Below are 17,624 nucleotides of genomic sequence, written 5' to 3' on the forward strand. Positions count from 1 at the left end.
AGGCAAATTAAATAACTTACCTTGAATATTATTAGGGTTAAAGGAAGATGTGGACTGCACAGCTCTGCGCTCCGGTAACTGGTCGTTACGCTGCTGTAGGTACAAGGTGTTAACTTCCTCATGAACAAACTCAAGAGCCTTTTCAATTGTCTCGGGTCGCATACACCTAATACGTGAGCCTAATGGTTCTTTAAGATCCCGAACATATGCTTGTAGAGTTAACTTTTTGTATAGAGCGCGTTTTGCCTCGATAGTGGTAGGTATAGACTCGTGTAAAGTCACATACGTCATTATCGTACTGAATAAACTTTGACACTTCTCATAGAACTCTTGCGGTGTTAAATGTTTCTGAGTAAGCAAAGCCAAATCGTTGTATAACGCGGTCTCATCTCGTTGGTCCGAGAAATTATTGATTAAAGCATTTCTTATACCCTGCCAGGTTTCAGGGATGCCATCTGAATTAATTGTGCGAGCAGCATGTCCGATAATTTTATTTAAAATGCCGTTTAATAAGGCTAAGTTGCTAAGCTCAGAACCTGGCTCTGCCCGAACAAATTGTGTAACCAGTTGGTCGCATAAATGAACAAAACGCGTGAGCACATTCGGGTTCCCGTCGAACTCGGGTAAAAGGCGTAAGACCTTATAGACTTGATCTACCAAATCAACGCTCATTTTTGAAAATAAATTACACTCAAAAATTAAATTACTAGATTCTACACTATCACTATTTTCTAAAATCCTCTCTAAATTCCTATTCGCATCGATTTGCGAGATTCTGTTAATATTATTTGACCCAGAGGTCTGCGATTTACGTGGGTGAAAAATTTTGAAAGATTAATAGAACCACTGAGGAAATTAACTACACACTAAGGAAAATTAAAATAAAGGATAATTAAAGTATAGGAAGGAGAGCAACTCTCCGAGAGCGACGCGGGTATGAGCGAAGGCGGCTACTCGGGGTCAGGCATCAGCAAATGGCTGAAGCCCTCCCCCAAAAGGGGGCGTGGTCGACCGCCCACGACGGGCGAATACGTCGGCCTCGGGCGCTCCCGCGAGGAGCTGAAAGCCGCTAAGGCTAAGGAGCGGCGGTACGAGGCGGAGGACGCACTGGCCGCGTACAGTGCGGTGGCCACGGAAGAAAGGGCGGCCCGTGTAGAGAAACGCCAACCCGGCACGTTTATGGACGTGCCGCAGACGTCTGCCGCGCTGGACGCGGCGGTGAAGGAAGCGCTCGACGTCGGTCTGCAGGTTGCCGACAGGTCGGGCAACTTGAAGGGCACGTTCGTTCGGGCCCTGAAGTCCGCCGCCGTCACCATTAAAGGTGCGGTGGCGGATCTAAGGGCCACGTGGAGCGCTGTGGTTGCTAGGAACAGGCCAAAGAAGACCGAGAAGACGGGCGCCAAGCCAGCGGCGGCGAAGCCGACTTCTTCCGGGGCCACCAAGAAGGTCCCGGTTACGAGGAAACTCCGCCCCCCTCGCACCGCAGCGATAACGCTGACGCTGAAGCCCGGTGCTGAGGAAAAGGGGTGGAGCTACGAGAAGGCTCTGGCCCTGGTCAAAAGCCGAATCAGCCTCCGGGAGGTCGGCTTGACGGCGGTACGGTTCCGGACCGCGGCGACAGGAGCGCGGATGCTCGAGGTGCCGCCGGGCACCAACGAGGCCGAGAAGGCGGCGGATGCCCTGGCGGAAAAGCTCCGCGAGGCCCTCAGCCCGGAGATCGTCCAGATCCATCGACCCACGAAGTGTGTCGAATTAAGGGTACTAGACCTGGACGACTCCGTGACGGTGGCGGAAGCCGTGGCGGCGGTCGCTGAAAAAGGAGGCTGCCCTACTGGGGCTATTAAAGCGGGCATCATCGCTCGTGGCTCGAGCGGCTCGGGCTCTCTGTGGCTGAGCTGCCCTGTTTAGGAATTTAAGAAGTTTAAGAAGGTCGTGGAGGTAGGTCGCATAAGGGTCGCGTGGGTGTCGGCGCGAGTCATGCTGCTCGACCCCAGACCGCTGCACTGTTTCCGGTGCCTCGAGTGGGGGCACATGGGGGCAAAGTGTGACCGGGACGTCGACCGAAGCTGTCTGTGCTTCCGCTGCGGTCAGCCCGGTCACAAGGCTCGGGAGTGCTCCGCCGCCGTAGCCAGCTGCGTGGTCTGCACTGCGGCAGGTAAGCCAGCTGCCCATGCCGCCTGCAGCAAGTCGTGCCAGGGCGGAAAGGGCGCCACGCAGAAGAAGAAGGCAGGGAAGGTGGCGACGAAAGGCCCGGTAGCCGCGTCTCCACGCACAGAGCCGGAGCCGATGGAGACCGCGCAGTGATGGCCCTGCGCTGTCTCCAGGCCAATATCAACCACTCTGCCAGGGCCCAGGACCTACTAGTCCAAAGCATGGCAGAGTGGCAGATCAACGTGGCGGTGGTATCGGAGCCCTACTTCGTTCCCTCGCGGGACGACTGGGTCTCCGACCACGAACGGGTCGTGGCCATCGTCGCCCCTGCGGTCACTGGCGCTCTGGCCATCGAGGGTGTGGCCAGGGGCAGGGGGTGAGTGCTGGCCGTCGTCGGCGGTGTGACGGTCGTCGCCGTCTACGCCTCGCCCAGTCGGAGTCTCGCCGAGTTTGAGCAGATGCTGGTAGAGGTCGGGACTCTGATCGGGCAAGCGACGCCCGCACCGGTGTTGGTCGCGGGGGACTTCAACGCCAAATGGCTTGGCAATGGCTTGGGGTTCTCCTGTGGCCGATGCCCGGGGTGAGGTGCTCGAGGAGTGGGCGGTCTCGTTGGGGCTGGCGGTCTTCAACAGTGGGTCGGAGAGCACGTGCGTGCGGCGGCAGGGCGAATCGATCGTGGACGTTACGTTCGCGTCCAACGCCCTGGCCCGCCGTGCTCAAAACTGGAGGGTCGAGACTGGCGTGGAGACACTGTCGGATCACCGATATATTCGGTTCGATGTCTCTGCGTCGGCTCGTTGGGATGTTTGGCCCACTGTTGTCGGAAAAACGGAAGGTCGTCCGCGTTGGTGCCTGGGCCGCCTCGACGGACAGTTGGCGAAGGAGGCGGCCATCGTCGAAGCTTGGGGGGCCGGTTCCGACCCGGTCCTCCGGATCGACCAGGAGGCCGACCGGATCGACGGCGCCTTGTCCCGGGTGTGCGACGCGGCGATGCCGAGGGCTAAGCCGCATCCGCAACGTCGGCGGGTGTACTGGTGGCGTCCGGAGCTCCGTCGGCTGCGCAAGGCGTGCGTGGCGGCACGGCGCCGTTACGTTCTGTGTAGGAGACGAAGGGTCCGTGATGACGACCCGAAGGAGGTCTTCTACACCGGATATAGGACCGCCTGCCAGGCCCTACAGAAGGCCATAGCACAGGCCAAAGAGGCGGCGTGGGAGGAATGGCTGGAGACGGTCAACGGCGATCCGTGGGGGCGTCCGTATCGGGTCGTGAGACAAAAGCTCCGACCCTGGGCTCCTCCGCTGACCAGCAGTCTCCAGCCGCAGCTCTTGGCGAGGGTTGTGGACACGCTCTTCCCCGAGCGGGGAGAGTTCGTGCCACCGGCCATGGTGCTGCCCGCGAGCAGGCCCCAAGAGGAGGACGACGGGGGCCGGTGACTCCGATCACCGAGGCGGAACTGCAGGCGGCTGTCATCAGACTAGGGTCGAAAAAGACAGCCCCTGGGCCCGACGGAATCCCTGGTCGAGCCCTGAAGATCGCGTCGGAGGAGATGGGCGAGAACATGCGGCGCCTCTTAACCGCATGCCTGGCTCAGGGTAGGTTCCCGCGACGGTGGAAAACGGGCACGCTCGTTCTGATCCGCAAGGACGGGCGTCCACCCGATCAGCCGTCAGCCTACCGCCCAATCGTGCTGCTCGACGAGGTGAGCAAGCTCTTCGAGCGGGTGCTCGCTGCCCGTCTCGTCGGCAGTATGGAGCCGGGACTCGATGAGCGGCAATACGGGTTCCGTCCCGGCCGCTCGACGCTCGACGCGATCGCCAGGGTGAGGGGCCTGGCCGAGGAGGAGGTGTCTCGGGGCGGGGTGGTGTTGGCAGTGTTGCTGGATATTTCCAATGCCTTCAACACCCTGCCCTGGGAAACGTTGATGGAGGCCCTGCGGTTCGACGGTGTGCCGGGCTACCTGCGGCGTACCGTGGCCGATTACTTCTCGGGCAGGGCGGTGGCCTTCCCGACAGTGGACGGATGGGCCGTCAGGTCGTTGTCGTGCGGTGTTCCGCAGGGGTCGGTACTAGGACCGCTCCTGTAGTGCATCGGCTACGACTGGGTGCTGCGCGGGGCCACGTTGCGGGGGGTCAGCGTCACGTGCTACGCTGACGATACCCTCGTGTCGGCCCGCGGCAGTTCATACCGGGAGGCGGCCTATCGCGCCACGGCTGGGGTGCCACCGAATCCGTGCGCTGGGCCTCGAGGTGGCCCTACACAAATCCGAGGCCCTCATCTTTCACGGGCCTCGGAACGCGCCACCTCCGGGGGCGGCGATAACGGTGGGCGGAACTTCCATCGCCGTCGGGTCGACGATGAAGTACCTGGGACTCGTACTCGATGGCAGGTGGAAGTTCGAAGAGCACTTCCGGCGCTTGGCCCCAAAGTTGGTGGCTGCAGCCGGGGCGCTAGGTAGGATCAATACATTTAGATTTTAATTGGAGACGAAAATCCATCAGTTCCAGCCAGACTTTTCAAAAACATGGACTGGACAACTTGTACGAATCGCATTCGTAAATTTTTGACAGCTGTCTTTTCAAGAAAGTAGGTTTAAGTGACATTCTTGGATATGTTCACCACTTCAAAGTCGATTTTCATATTATCATGGGACAATATTCTTTTCAGGGCATTGGCAACTCATTCGCTAACAGGAAAGCCTTCACCAGCTTTTCCTGACAAACCTGATATGATATTGTTTAAACTGTGATAGAAAATTGTTCTGTACCAGAGAATGTAGTAAGGAAGTTTAAGTAACATTCATTAATGTAAAGATATATTGATTTTATATCAGTTTGTATTCATTTTTCTTATTTCTTGTTTTTAGAACCAGCATAACCACGAAATGTGCTGACGAAAGCAAAATGTTTAGAACCCGTGAACAAAATAAGAAGAAGCGCAAAATAGTTGAGAAAGAAAATATTTCTCCCTATGAATCCGATTGCTCGAATTCATCTAATTAATAGTAAACTAAAAATTAGAATTAGTTATTTGGGGTCAGGGGAACCGGGACACAAGTTTCAGGTATGTAAGATTATCAATCTAATATGTGGCTATTTTATTTGTCCAATAAATGTAGTGGGTTCCAATAAATAATATTAAAAAATAATTAAGTTCTGAAAATTCAGAATACCGATTATGTTATCTAATGTTTCAGATAAAATGCAGTATCCTCTTAACGTGGATCGTGAACGTCTGGACGCTACGTAGTTCCGCCGCTGGATAGGGACTCGTAGTGCCAGTCTCAAGCCTGGAACTAGGAGGAGAGCTGGCTGCATGCAATATTGAAAACGTGTCATATCATTTTTTTAACCATTAACTATTGAAATTTAATTTTTTAGTTGAATAATATTTTCGCCTACCAACTGAAAATTTTCAATAAAACATAGACACGGGTGCTGTCGTTTTAATTTACTCAAACATTAATATTTACAAAATAATAAAATGAATCAAAACAACTTCATTTTTAATGTGGTAATCATTGAGTGCAGTGAAATTAAGGGTACCACTCGTAGACAGAGAAACTAGGCTTATCTGCCTGCGGTACTACTGTAGTGTGAGTGATATACTATTATAAATTGTGATATGAATATTTATATATATTAAGTTTTACACCTTACATTACATGTAGAAATCTCTCTAATCTAATCACTAGAGGAGTAAAGACAAATAAACAAACTTTGACATTCAATTGACATGATATAATTGTTTGAGATCATAGACTAGTTTCTCTGTCTACGGTTGAGATAAAAAATAATCTATGATATTCATTATGGGTACGGGAAAAATTGCGTTTTGAATCTGATTTTTTCATGATTCTTTTTTTTTGTATATTAAATATATTAATTAAAATTTAGTATGATAGGCCGCAGCCCCACCCTATCTCAATGATAGAAAATTCTTCATATGTTATCTAATTCATTCTTAAAACATAGTATTATGTAAAAGAGCAAACTATCAAATAAAAGCTAAAAAGTTAAATTGAAAATATTAACATTTAACTTATTACAGATAATAAATGCCAACATTCCTTGTCCCACCTAGGGTGGTTAACAGCATAGTTGGAAAATTGAAACATTAGATACTTGACTTAGACAGAGAAACTAATAGACCAAGGGGCCGTCAAACCGCGATTGAGACAGAATTAGTATGTCAATGTGTGCGTATAATGTTGCCATAGTAACTGCATTCACAGACATTTCATTAGCTGACGCTGCCAGCACTTACGTGATAAATAATTATGGGTTATGATTAATAAACAACAGAAAATCCTATTATGTTCAGGATTTTAATGCGACATAAGGTTGCGTACTATAACATCAATAATCATCACTGATAAACTATAATTAGAGATAAAACCGTCGTTCTTGCGCGTGATAATACACGCCGGCAATTTGCTACTTGCTATCGCTTTATCGGTGCCGTGGAGTACCGGCTGTGCCGTGGAGTACCGGCTTAGAATAGTACTCCCCCAATCTCATCCCGTGGGTGTCGTAAGAGGCGACTGAGGGACGGGGAAAAGGGGGGATGGGCAGCAGCGTCCCCCCTCCCATAAACATCTTACCCCCTACTGCGCTCGCCAACACGCCTGCCCAGCGCGGCGAGTATGGGCAAACCCCTCCCTTAATGGCAGATGCGCCCAAAAAAAGGCCCCCAGTTACCGGCAAGCCCGCTAGGCCCGACCAAGGTAGCGGTCGCGGTATCGGCAGGGCAGGGGGTGCTAAGAATCACCGGTTCACGGCAGGCTAGCGTATAAAACGACTGAAAATGGCAACGTATAATGGACGCTCGATGAGGCTGGACCATCACCTCGCCGAATTAGAAGTAGAGTTAAGTCATATAAACTGGCATATACTGGGGTTATCTGAAGTCCGAAGACAGGGGGAGGACACGATAACTCTAGAGTCCGGTAACTTACTCTACTTCCGCGAAGGTGATAACCTCTCCCAGGGTGGTGTCGGTTTTCTAGTCAAAAAGGATCTCATTAGCAGCATTGTGGAAATCAGTAGTGTGTCGAACCGGGTAGCGTACCTTGTCCTAAAACTTTCCGACAGGTACTCCCTGAAGGTCGTACAGGTATATGCGCCAACTTCGACATACTCTGATGATGTGGTCGAAGCGATGTACGAGGACATCGCAAAGGCCCTCAACGACACCTCGAGGGCCCACTACAATGTTGTTATGGGAGACTTTAATGCTAAAGTGGGAGTACAAGATAGCGGTGAATCGAAAGTCGGACCTTACGGCTTGGGCTGCAGAAATCACAGGGGGCAAATGCTGGTAAACTTTCTCGAAGCGCAGGGGCTTTTTTTGATGAATTCTTTCTTTCAAAAGAAGCCTCAGAGGAGGTGGACCTGGCGAAGCCCCGATAACGTGACAAGGAACGAGATAGACTTTATCATTTCGAATAAAAGGCACATATTTAGAGATGTTTCAGCGATCAACAAGTTTAATACCGGAAGTGATCACCGCTTGGTTCGAGGCACTCTAAATATCAACTTAAAAGCCGAAAGATCGAGAATGATGAGGTCTACTCTCCGACCTACCATGCTCCAAGCTGCTCAAGGCTCCGAAAAGTTCCAAATGGAACTTCAAAATCAATTCACCGCGTTGGAAACCATAAGCAGCATTGATGAGAGAACCGACACGCTGGTCAAAATACTGCAAAACACATCCCGCAAGTGTTTTCCGCCACAGAGAAGAGACAACGCACCAAAACTCTCTGCTGAGACACTCGAGCTCATGAGAAAACGACGAGAACTACCATCGTTTTTGTCAGATAAGGCCTTAAACCGAACAATAAAAACGCTGACGCGACGCGATCTCCGACGCTCCAATACCCGTGCCATCAAGGCTGCGATTGAGCAAAATCGGGGATCGAAAGTGTTCGCTCGCAAGTTTGGGAGGCCGCGTCTGACAAAACTTAAAACTGAAAATGGTGGGGTCGTTACCTCTAGGCCTGAGATTATCGGAGAAGTAGAGAGGTTTTATGGGCAGTTGTTCTCTTCAAGATCGGATAAACCCGTGGGAATCAGTATTGATGACCAGCGCGCCCCTCTTATGCGCCATTACTCCGAGGAGCTCCCGGTCGTTGACCAAGGAGAGATTAGGGCGGCTCTAGAACAGCTTAAAAACAACAAAGCTCCGGGAGATGACGGAATCACAACAGAGTTGCTTAAGGCAGGCGGGACTCCGGTCCTGAAAGAGCTAGCAAGCCTCTTTAATTCCGTCATCCAACATGGCAAGACCCCGGAAACGTGGAGCGGGAGTGAGGTGGTACTGTTTTTCAAGAAAGGTGATAAAACCCTCTTGAAAAACTACAGACCAATCTCCCTCCTGAGTCACGTGTATAAGCTGTTCTCAAGAGTCGTCACGAACCGTCTCGCCAGACGACTTGACGAGTTCCAGCCCCCAGAGCAAGCCGGCTTTCGATCAGGCTACAGCACCGTGGACCACATCCATACTGTTCGGCAGATTGTGCAGAAGACCGAAGAGTACAATCAGCCGCTGTGTATGGCATTTGTGGACTACGAGAAAGCCTTCGACTCCATCGAAACCTGGGCAGTGCTCGACTCATTGCAGAGATGTCATATCGATTGGAGATATTTTTTTTTTTTTTTTATATCGCCGGGAGGGCAAATGACTCTACTCCACCTGATGGTAAGTGGTAGTAGAGTCCAAACGCGACGACGGCCAGTACAGACGGGAAAAACGTTCTGCACTAGCCGCCTTCGCCTTGCCGGCCCGCAAGATGCCTCTTCACGCCTCGTTTGAAGGAACCCGGGTTGTAAGAGGAGAGGAATACGTGAGCTGGTAAGGAATTCCATTTTTTGGAAGTGCGACAAAGAAAGGAGTTGCCAAATTTCTTTGTTCGCGATGGAATTGATGTCACAGTTAGGCGGTGACATCGAGAACCAGCTCGCGTGGACTTAAGAAGGAAGGGGGTATATATATATATATATATCGAGGTACTGAGATGTCTGTACAACGCCGCTACAATGACTGTCCACATCCAGGACTGTAAGACGAAGGCGATCCAACTGCGCAGAGGGGTGAGACAGGGGGATGTAATATCCCCGAAACTGTTCACCAACGCGTTGGAAGACGTTTTCAAAACGCTGGATTGGACTAGGTATGGAGTCAATGTAAACGGCGAGTACATCTCACACCTTCGATTTGCCGACGATATCGTCATCATAGCAGAGTCGCTGGAACAACTCACCGAAATGCTGCGTAGCCTAGGCGAGTCTTCCCGGTGTGTCGGTCTCGGTATGAACTTGGACAAGACCAAGGTCATGTTCAATAGGCATGTCGTGCCGGGACCGATATACGTCGAGGGGAAACCTCTCGAAGTTGTTAGTGAATATATCTACCTAGGACAGATAATACAAGTCGGTAGGAACAACTTCGAGAAGGAAGCCGATCGAAGAATTCGCTTGGGATGGGCAGCATTTGGCAACCTTCGTCAAGTCCACAAGTCGTCTATACCGCAATGTTTGAAGACGAAAGTCTTCAATCAATGCGTCTTACCTGCCATGACATACGGTGCCGAAACGTGGACACTAACTGCGGGACTAGTCCACAAATTCAAAGTCGCTCAGCGTGCTATGGAGCGAGCTATGCTCGGAGTATCTTTGAAGGATAAGATCAGAAATGAGATTATCCGGAAAAGAACCGGAGTCACCGACATAGCTTGCAAAATTAGCAGGCTGAAGTGGCAGTGGGCTGGTCACGTATGTCGTAGGACCGATGGCCATTGGAGCAGACGAGTCCTAGAGTGGAGATCGCGAATCGGCAAGCGCAGCGTAGGGCGCTCTCCAGCCAGGTGGACCGACGACCTTAAGAAGGTGGCGGGCACCAACTGGATGCGGAAGGCGGAGGACAGGGAGCTTTGGCGCACCTTGGGAGAGGCCTATGTTCAGCAGTGGACAACGATTGGCTGTTGATTGATTTGATATCGCTTTAACATGAAATAAAACGACAATGCACCATTGGATAATCTTCGATATGATATAAGGATGGTTTTCACTGGGTTAGAATAGTTTTCTAACATAAAAATAAGCAAAAATTGAACAATAAACACAATGAACTGATATATAAATACATGATAATACACTAGTTATGCGATAAGGAACAAAAGATTTTATAATTCTATCTTTGTCTTTTGTAACGTAATTTTCGTTCTCTTTCTTGTATAAGTAAGAAGGAAATCGTCATTGCGTCTATTAGTTTCTCTGTCTACGATATTAATCTATACGCCATTTTTTCGTGAATCCTTAGTGAATTTTAGTTACCTAGTAATTGTATTTATACAATGATGATTGTCTGACTATAACTTTAGATTACCGATTCATTGATTATTATTGTAACTTACCGAATATTAGATTACATCAAACTCCATAACAAGGTTACTAAGGCGTACCTACTAAAAGCAAATCTTAACCAACATTGTTGCAGCCTCAAATATGTCTCCAATCTATGGAGTGCAAATGTATTGTAAACATATAGGTAAAATTGTAAAGGTATTATTTTATTCGTAACAGTGGTAGTCGTGTAAGTCGTGCCAGTGGTACGAATTGCGACAATTTTAAAAGCTTAATTTGAAAATTAATTTAAAAACGATTTAGTTTTATGATAACTAACTTATAATAGAATAATATATAATTGAATAAATGATAAAAATTGATTTTAGATCTTTGTCTCCTTAATCTCAAACAGTGGTGGATTCGCCCGATGTCGCAGAAGATGGCGGGACGTTCTCTCGGTTTTGTTGTTCGCGCTTTTTTCTGTACCGTTGACGATTTCTATATAACTTTGCTTCGTCCGAACATTTCGTCGTAATTGAACTCCTGTAATTTTTTTAACACTAAGTCTCCGGACTACAAAAACATATTTTGTCATTTGCTTAATTACTTTTAATAATTAGTTTTAGGTAAAAAAATTTTTGTTAGATGGTATAATACAAATATATTCTATTTTCTTAATAAAATATCTAAACATTAAAAAGTTTAAGGGTACAAAAGTTATGGGATTAAAATATGAATACCAACCTAACAATCCTTTTAGGAACATTGCACCTTTCAGCGACGGTGTTGACAATATCGTCTACTAATTTGGGGTCCAATTGCTTTTTCGGTGGTTTATTCGCAAACGCTGGTGACTGCTTTCCAGTTAAGGAATGAGTGGCTAGAATTCTAAAAAGGTTTATTTTTAATTTAATCATTTTTATTAATATTTTCAAAGATACTTAACGTATTAAGACATAGTCCTTTATTTTAACATTTGGTGCCGCAGATTTCAGTTTGAGGCAAGTGACTCTAATAACTTCGTTTATTAGGGACATTTGTTAAATTAATGTATAATCTGTTTCGAATAATGTTTTTACATCTCAAGGTGCATTCATTTATTCTGTAGATAGGTAATCGCAAATCGACGATCGACTTAAGTATTGTCTCAAATCGTTATATTTTTCCCCGTATAGGATCGGATTAAAATAACTGTACATTGCTAGTTTGTCAGTCAGACAATGACCCTGGGAGGTCGGGATCAGCAGCGGATTAAACGAACTTGACCACCGAGGCAATTCGTTTACGTACCATATTTTATTAGGCTTAATCTAAATGAAAAATGCTTTCAAATATTAATCTCGGTTATTATTATGTTATTAATTAAACTATATATTTTTTTAAATATATTTTAATTTCACTAAGAATAATTAAAACGGAGCATAATACAAGGACAATGTAAGAAATAATGCATTTGATTAATTTCTGTTTAAATGTTAACCGGAATTAATAATTACCTTCTAGGAAAGACGGATTGGAACAATCGTCTCGTCGCTGAGGTGTGGGAAGTCCAATCGATTTCTGCCATTAGTCTGGCAGGCACGGTGACATTGCCGTTTCCAATTGAAACCTACGAATTAAAAGTACTTTAATAATTATATTGATTTCACTGTCAGTATAAGTAGGTAGTTGTTAATTTTTTTCATTATTCACTTATTTATGTTAGAATTTATATTAGTCAATAATGGCTTTTATTTATTGATTGATCTTTTCCCTATAAACAGGTGATTAAGGTATTATATAGTCAGCACCTCATTACAGCGCCACATACAAAATAGACCATAGAATAAATATAATAGCTGTCTTTAAAATAATCGAGTATAATAATTTATTAAATATTTTGTATCGTAATTCATAATAAAAAATAACTTTAGTCTAATGCTATTTGTTTTTATTTAATAATTTTGAAATCAAATTAGGACCATAGAAATTCTATAATTCAGTTGATTATGAGTCCTATGTAATATAAATATGTTTGCAGCCTTTAAGTTGTGAAAGCACATATATAAAGATCCCGGATGGACCAATAATAATGTTGCTGGATTTTTTTTAAGAAATTGTCAGTAGCAGCTCGGACTTCCGAAGTTAGCAGTTTTAACACCCTTGCCTCGGAAAGCACGAAAGCCTTTAGATCTGCACCTAGTCTCTTTCAGTAAATTACTTTTACCCATTGGACGCCAGTGATAGAGAGATACGTTATATATTCTGTGCTAATATTAAAGTCTATTTGGATCATTAGGTCAAGTTTACGTCGAACTTTAGAGGTAATTACATTTTATATACTTAACTACTTATGTATACACCTGAATAATATATAAACATACAAACCATATCAACATTGTTAACCGACAATGGCAAACATGCGTTAGTAGTCTGCGCTGATACTCTACGTATTTTTAAGCCACCAGCCATCTCATCCATTTCGAGCTCAACACTTGACGTATTTTGCAGAACAACGGTCGGTTCTTCTACTGCTAAAATCTCTTCATTCTCATCTAGTCCTCGATCTTCAGATGTCCTATCCATTATTGATCGACTTTCATTTATTTTATCATTAGATAAAATCGCTAGGACCTGCTGGTACAAGTGTTTTAATGCCGCTTCCAGTTCTTCTAAATTGACAATTGAAGGATAATCGAGAACAGGATCGGTCTGCGTTCCTTGATCGAATGTCAGTTTAAGATTCTGAGCGTTCCTCTCGGGTAGAGTTGGCATGGGTATATATGGGTATTGATTTGCGGCTGAAAAATAAAAGAAAATCTTGTTATTTATGACTTAAATGGCTAAGAGTAAACCTATTATGACTGGCTTAATAGAACATTCAGCATTGCATTGCTTCTTTAGTATTTTTGATTTTCTATTGTCAAAAGGGGATACGTTATATACAGGAGAATGTAACCCAAAGCTCATATACCACTTTTAATCGTAACCTATTGACATAATTGTAAATGTTTGAATCAGTACTGTAACTCGGCGGCCGACCAATCATCGTCAGTTGGCTGGCTCGCCTAGCGTTGAAAGTTTTTTTAATTTAATCGTATATTTCGAACACTTAGTCTTTTACTATATCTATACCTATATAGATATATATATATATATATATATATATATATATATATATATATATATATATATATATATATATATATATATATATATCTATTCGTTGTTCTGCAAAATACGTCAAGTGTTGAGCTCGAAATGGATGAGATGGCTGGTGGCTTAAAAATACGTAGAGTATCAGCGCAGACTACTAACGCATGTTTGCCATTGTCGGTTAACAATGTTGATATGGTTTGTATGTTTATATATTATTCAGGTGTATACATAAGTAGTTAAGTATATAAAATGTAATTACCTCTAAAGTTCGACGTAAACTTGACCTAATGATCCAAATAGACTTTAATATTAGCACAGAATATATAACGTATCTCTCTATCACTGGCGTCCAATGGGTAAAAGTAATTTACTGAAAGAGACTAGGTGCAGATCTAAAGGCTTTCGTGCTTTCCGAGGCAAGGGTGTTAAAACTGCTAACTTCGGAAGTTCTGAATTAGATAGCGCTTTACAAATATACATAAAATTTTGGTTTAATTTATTACTTACAATGAAACCAGACGGCACGGTCCAGCGCCCATATAACTATATATGTACATAACATTACCTAACTAGGTTTAAGTGCCATTCTTGCAAGAGTAACTGAGACACTAAATTGGCAATATCGGTGAGAATTTATTTATTTATATAGTGTTTAATGTTATTTAAAATATTATTTATTTATTTAAGCATCTTGAAAATAGCTAAGGAGATCTTCAACTATTTCCTCATATTATTTTATATTTTATTTTTTACTTTCATATGTATTTAGGACAGACCTAAAATGTTTGGTTCATTATAAAATTAATAACTGTTTGCGCCGCTCGAACTGACTGAACGCGACGCCGCTGTAAAACGATTATTTGTAAAATCAGCCGCGCATCGTCGGTAGTGGGGAATTAAGCGCGGGAGTAAGACGTGTTTCAAGAAGTCAGCAAGTTGAGTTGTTTTCGTTGAAGAAGTGAAGCCAATTGAAGCGAAGATTATTATATGAATATAAAATAGCTCTTTTAAGAGCTTGACATTACCTCATACTACGTCATTGCATGCTGCTTCTTGTTTCAAATAAACAGTTCTTTTCAGAACTATTCATTGTTTCAAACGATGACGTTGTATAATGAGGCATGCGTGGCGTGTGTATTCTTGTTGCTATGCGTACTGCTATACCTATATTGATTCGATTTCAAAGTTCCGTTATCCTTTCCGTAGAAAACCTTTTCGCCTCGCAAATTTTATATGTACTCATGCGAGATGATTTAATATTTATTTATATAATTTGTATTTATTATAAAACAAACAAAATGTAATGGGAACTCTAGCTGAACAGACTTACAGTATTCTCTCCGACATTATGTTATGTGGGTTATCGTACCTACATAACATAAACTAATCATGAATGTATCAGCTATGCCGCCCGCTTAAATAATTTTTTTTTAATAAATAATGTTTACGTTCAAATTTGTTAATTGATTTTATGAAAATATTATATTAAACATGTATTTTTTCAGACAAAATATTATTACTAAATAATGAAATTTGTATATTTAGACTCAATCAGTTATATTATTTAGTACAACTTTAATATACTTACTAGATTAAAAAGATACAGATAGAAATATTAAGATTTTAGCCAAAAATCTTATATTTTATATCTGGAAAGGACAATTGAAAAGAATGGTATTTTGAATAGCTGCTGACAATTGCTATCGGAAGCTTATTTGAACTATAACCTAAACAAAATCGAATCGATAAACAGTAATCGATGTAGTTTGTCGATAGTCGATTACTGTTTAAAGAAATATTTATTTAATTATTTAATTACCAGTTAAAATGATTACTTCATTTGTAATATCTGATATGAACGCTGCGCAAGCCTTACTGGGCCTTCATCACGGGACAAGAACTGTGGTAAGCATTTTAAGCAGCTTTATTAGCTCTACAGTAGGTAATATTTAAGATAAATATTTTTTTAAATATTCGAATTAATAATCTAATACTACATTTTTGCAGCCAGCGCCACTGCCACTTCCTAATACAAGCACCCCAAAGAGTATTCACCCAAATATTGTAATGAAAAATCTAAGAAAAATAATTTAAAATATGTCAAGAATAAACTGATGTGTGACAAAGAAACGCAAACTGACTGAGTTGAATTTACGCGAAATTAAAAAGACGTATATTATAAAAGAATTACACGCTGAAATAGAATGTCTTAAGTAAAAGCTGAAAAGAAAAAAAACGGAAACATCATCAATTACCGTTTCATATGTAATAAACATGTAATAAATCGGGTGTTTCTAGTGACGAATATTCGGAAAACACATACCGCCGAAAATCCTACAAAAGTAAAACAAAACAAACTACTACTACTGACTTTGTTAGTAAAATATTACTTGCTTAATAATATAGTTTTTTTTTAATGTTTATTTTTTGACATCACTAAATAACTTCTATTTATAATTATTTTTAGAGTCCTCTTGGAAACTGTGATTCAACATTTGCAAATGAACGCGATGACTTTACAAACAGTAACGTAACGTAAGTTTTAAAGTTCTTTTCTCTTCTTTACGAGCTCTCATAGCTCGTAAAGAAGAGAAAAGAACTTTAAAACTAAGAAATACGAATTAGTCAAATAAAGAAATGGTGTGGGTTTTGTCGCCTTAGTTTATTTTACACGGAATATATTTAATAATTAATATAAACTTAATCCCGGCAAGGAAATAACTCCATAGAGTGCCTTGTCATTCAAGGCAAAGTGGATGGCACCAGACCACGTGGAAGGACGCCCATGCGATGGACCGGCCAAATAAAAACAACTGTTGGCGGTCCTTTGCATGAATGCACGAGGCTTACCACTAACAGGGACATATGGCGAAGGCTCGTGAGGCGAATAATTTTCACATCCGCGCCGAATAATTCATAATACTTCATGGCGACCACGATCGCTCTGACAAGAGTGTCACGACGAAGAAGAAGATAAACTTAATACTTTTAGGTTTTAATTGGAGACGAAAATCCATCAGTTCCAGCCAGACTTTTCAAAAACATGGCCTGGACATCTTATACGAATCGCACTCGTAAATTTTTGACAGCTGTCTTTTCAAGAAAGTAGGTTTAAGTGACATTCTTGGATATGTTCACCACTTCAAAGTCGATATTCATATTATCATGGAACAATATTCTTTTCAGGGTATTGGCAACTCATTCGTTAACAGGAAAGCCTTCACCAGCTTTTCCTGACAAACCTGATATGATATTGTTTAAACTGTGGTAGAAAATTGTTCTGTACCAGAGAATGTAGTAAGGTAAAGCTTAACTAACTTTCATTAATGTAAAGATATATTGATTTTATATCAGTTTGTATTCATTTTTCCTATTTCTTGTGTTTAGAACCAGCATAACCACGAAATGTGCTGACGAAAGCAAAATGTTTAGAACCCGTGAACAAAATAAGAAGAAGCGGAAAAAAGTTGAGAAAGAAATATTTCTCCATGAATTCGAGCAATCGGATTCATGAATCCGATTGCTCGAATTCATCTAATTAATAGTAAACTAAAAATTAGAATTAGTTATTTGGGGTCAGGGGAACCGGGACACAAGTTTCAGGTATGTAAGATTATCAATCTAATATGTGGCTATTTTATTTGTCCAATAAATGTAGTGGGTTCCAATAAATAATATTGAAAAATAATTAAGTTCTGAAAATTTAGAATACCGATTATGTTATCTAATGTTTCAGATAAAATGCAGTATCCTCTTAACGTGGATCGTGAACGTCTGGACGCTACGTAGTTCCGCCGCTGGATAGGGACTCGTAGTGCCAGTCTCAAGCCTGGAACTAGGAGGAGAGTTGGCTGCATGCAATATTGAAAACGTGTCATATCATTTTTTTAACCATATACTATTAAAATTTAATTTTTTAATTGAATAATATTTTCGCCTACCAACTGAAAATTTTCAATAAAACATAGACACGGGTGCTGTCGCTTTAATTT

At 43.2% G+C, this 17,624-nt stretch overlaps 1 protein-coding gene across 1 annotated transcript; it reads right to left on the reverse strand.

The window, feature by feature from the left end:
• Positions 1-10,883: 10,883 nt before the first annotated feature.
• Positions 10,884-12,952, reverse strand: LOC126771976 (protein insensitive-like). Its single transcript, XM_050492175.1, has 4 exons — positions 12,862-12,952; positions 11,991-12,103; positions 11,239-11,382; positions 10,884-11,037 (listed from the first exon to the last, which is right to left on the reverse strand). Exons 1-4 carry the CDS (start codon positions 12,943-12,945, stop codon positions 10,899-10,901), a joined length of 480 nt encoding a protein of 159 aa, XP_050348132.1. The 5' UTR covers positions 12,946-12,952; the 3' UTR covers positions 10,884-10,898.
• Positions 12,953-17,624: the final 4,672 nt, after the last annotated feature.

The sequence above is a fragment of the Nymphalis io genome, chromosome 11 (genome assembly GCF_905147045.1).
Source record: "Nymphalis io chromosome 11, ilAglIoxx1.1, whole genome shotgun sequence".
In the NCBI taxonomy this organism is placed as follows: domain Eukaryota; kingdom Metazoa; phylum Arthropoda; class Insecta; order Lepidoptera; family Nymphalidae; genus Nymphalis; species Nymphalis io.

Bases quoted from the DNA above. Each gene is read 5' to 3' on its own strand.
- LOC126771976 (XM_050492175.1), bottom strand. From the start codon at position 12,945: ATGGCTGGTGGCTTAAAAATACGTAGAGTATCAGCGCAGACTACTAAC. The intron at 11,383-11,990 runs GTAATTATTAAT...AAACCTTTTTAG, and splicing joins CAATCCGTCTTTCCTAGAAG to AATTCTAGCCACTCATTCCT. The intron at 11,038-11,238 runs GTTGGTATTCAT...AAAAAATTACAG, and splicing joins GTTCCTAAAAGGATTGTTAG to GAGTTCAATTACGACGAAAT.